Source organism: Habropoda laboriosa, unplaced genomic scaffold (assembly GCF_001263275.1).
Source record: "Habropoda laboriosa isolate 0110345459 unplaced genomic scaffold, ASM126327v1 scaffold244, whole genome shotgun sequence".
Lineage (NCBI taxonomy): Eukaryota > Metazoa > Arthropoda > Insecta > Hymenoptera > Apidae > Habropoda > Habropoda laboriosa.
In genome coordinates, this window is record NW_017100399.1 from 971,248 (window position 1) to 972,705 (window position 1,458).

At 29.6% G+C, this 1,458-nt stretch overlaps 1 protein-coding gene across 1 annotated transcript in view; it reads right to left on the minus strand.

The window, feature by feature from the left end:
- Nucleotides 1–326: 326 nt before the first annotated feature.
- The window catches only part of LOC108575295 (60S ribosomal protein L19), a 1,608-nt gene continuing 476 nt past the window's right edge, over nucleotides 327–1,458 (minus strand). The window contains exons 2-4 of the mRNA XM_017938054.1: nucleotides 1,015–1,121; nucleotides 777–940; nucleotides 327–656 (exon numbers count right to left, since the gene is read on the minus strand). Of these exons, the coding sequence (XP_017793543.1) occupies nucleotides 327–656; nucleotides 777–940; nucleotides 1,015–1,121 (601 nt within the window). The remainder of the gene's footprint in view (nucleotides 657–776; nucleotides 941–1,014; nucleotides 1,122–1,458) is intronic.

Genomic DNA, 1,458 nt, shown 5'->3' on the forward strand with positions numbered 1-1,458 from the left:
ATCACAGCAATGAATAAAACTTATTCTAACATAAATAATTTAGAAAAATGCAAAAATAATTCGGTTATTTTGGTTATGTTTGCTTAGCAAAAGATGGCAATAGTAAGCAAAATTCAATTTTCCATTTCAAGATAAAATAATTTATAAGAATATAATTCAATTTATGAACATTTTCAACATGATGAAAAACAAAAATATCTAAAGACAAATCTTAATGTACACTCTGTATGTGACCCTTTTACAGGAAATAAAAAGGTGGTAATTAAATTCAAGATAAATTGTTTTTTTTATGTTTTATTTATATAATAATCTGTAAAAGTGTTAAATCACTTTTTCTGCGCTGCTGCAGCAGCTTCGTCTTCGCGCTGATAGGATTGTAACAACTCTTGTTTTTTCGTAGCAATACGCTCTGCCTTACGTTTACGGGCTTCTCTAACTTTAGTACGACGCGCTTCGGCTTGATCTGAAAGCATCTCTGCTCTCGCTTTCTCAGCTTTCTTTTTATGAATAAATTCCATCAAAACTCTCTTGTTCTTGAACACGTTACCCTTGGCTTTCATGTACAGGGAATGATACAGATGTCTGTCAATTTTTTTTGTTTCGCGATATTTTTTCAAAAGTCTACGAAGGACTCTCATTCTCTGGATCCATAAATCCTATAAAAGACACACATAATTCATATTATATTTTATTATTTTTCCGTTTTCATTATTCCAACAAATTATTTAAATGTATCAAATCATTGAAATAAAGTGATCACAAAACTTTCTGTTTACCTTCTGTGGTGTACGAGCATTTGCTGTACCTTTTCTTTTACCAAAACCACAGTGACGTCCCTTACGTCTAGCTTCAGTATTTTTACGAACACGTGCTCGAGAGTGAACAGCTACAGGTTTCTTAATGATAAGACCATCCTTAATCAGCTTTCTAATGTTTTGTCCTTAAGTAAAACAAGAATTTACATATATCATAACCATACAACTGCTGATATTAATTTTCACGCAAAATACATACGGGAGTTTGTGTTTGCAATTTCGTTAATTTCATTAGGATCCAACCACACCTTCTTTTTACCACATCGCATAACAGAGGCTGCTAGCCTCTTCTGCAGCTTTAACGAACTGAAACAAAAAAGTGAGGTTATATTATGGAAAAAATTATTCACATTAACTTGACTTTTTGCCAGTTTAAGATATTATTTCTGCATGACTTATACAATAAATGCACTAAAACTGAATTGTAACTTATTAAATATAAATTTAGACAAAAAATAGTAAACTTTTATCATGAAACCATGTGGTCAGTCGTCAACAAATTCTCAAACATAAAATATACAAAATACAATATATTAAACTAAACAATAAATTTTCATATTAATATAAATTTCTTTATTGATACTATAAGTAATACAAATTAAATTTGAATTAATATAAAAATATAGCAAAAAATCTTTGAACA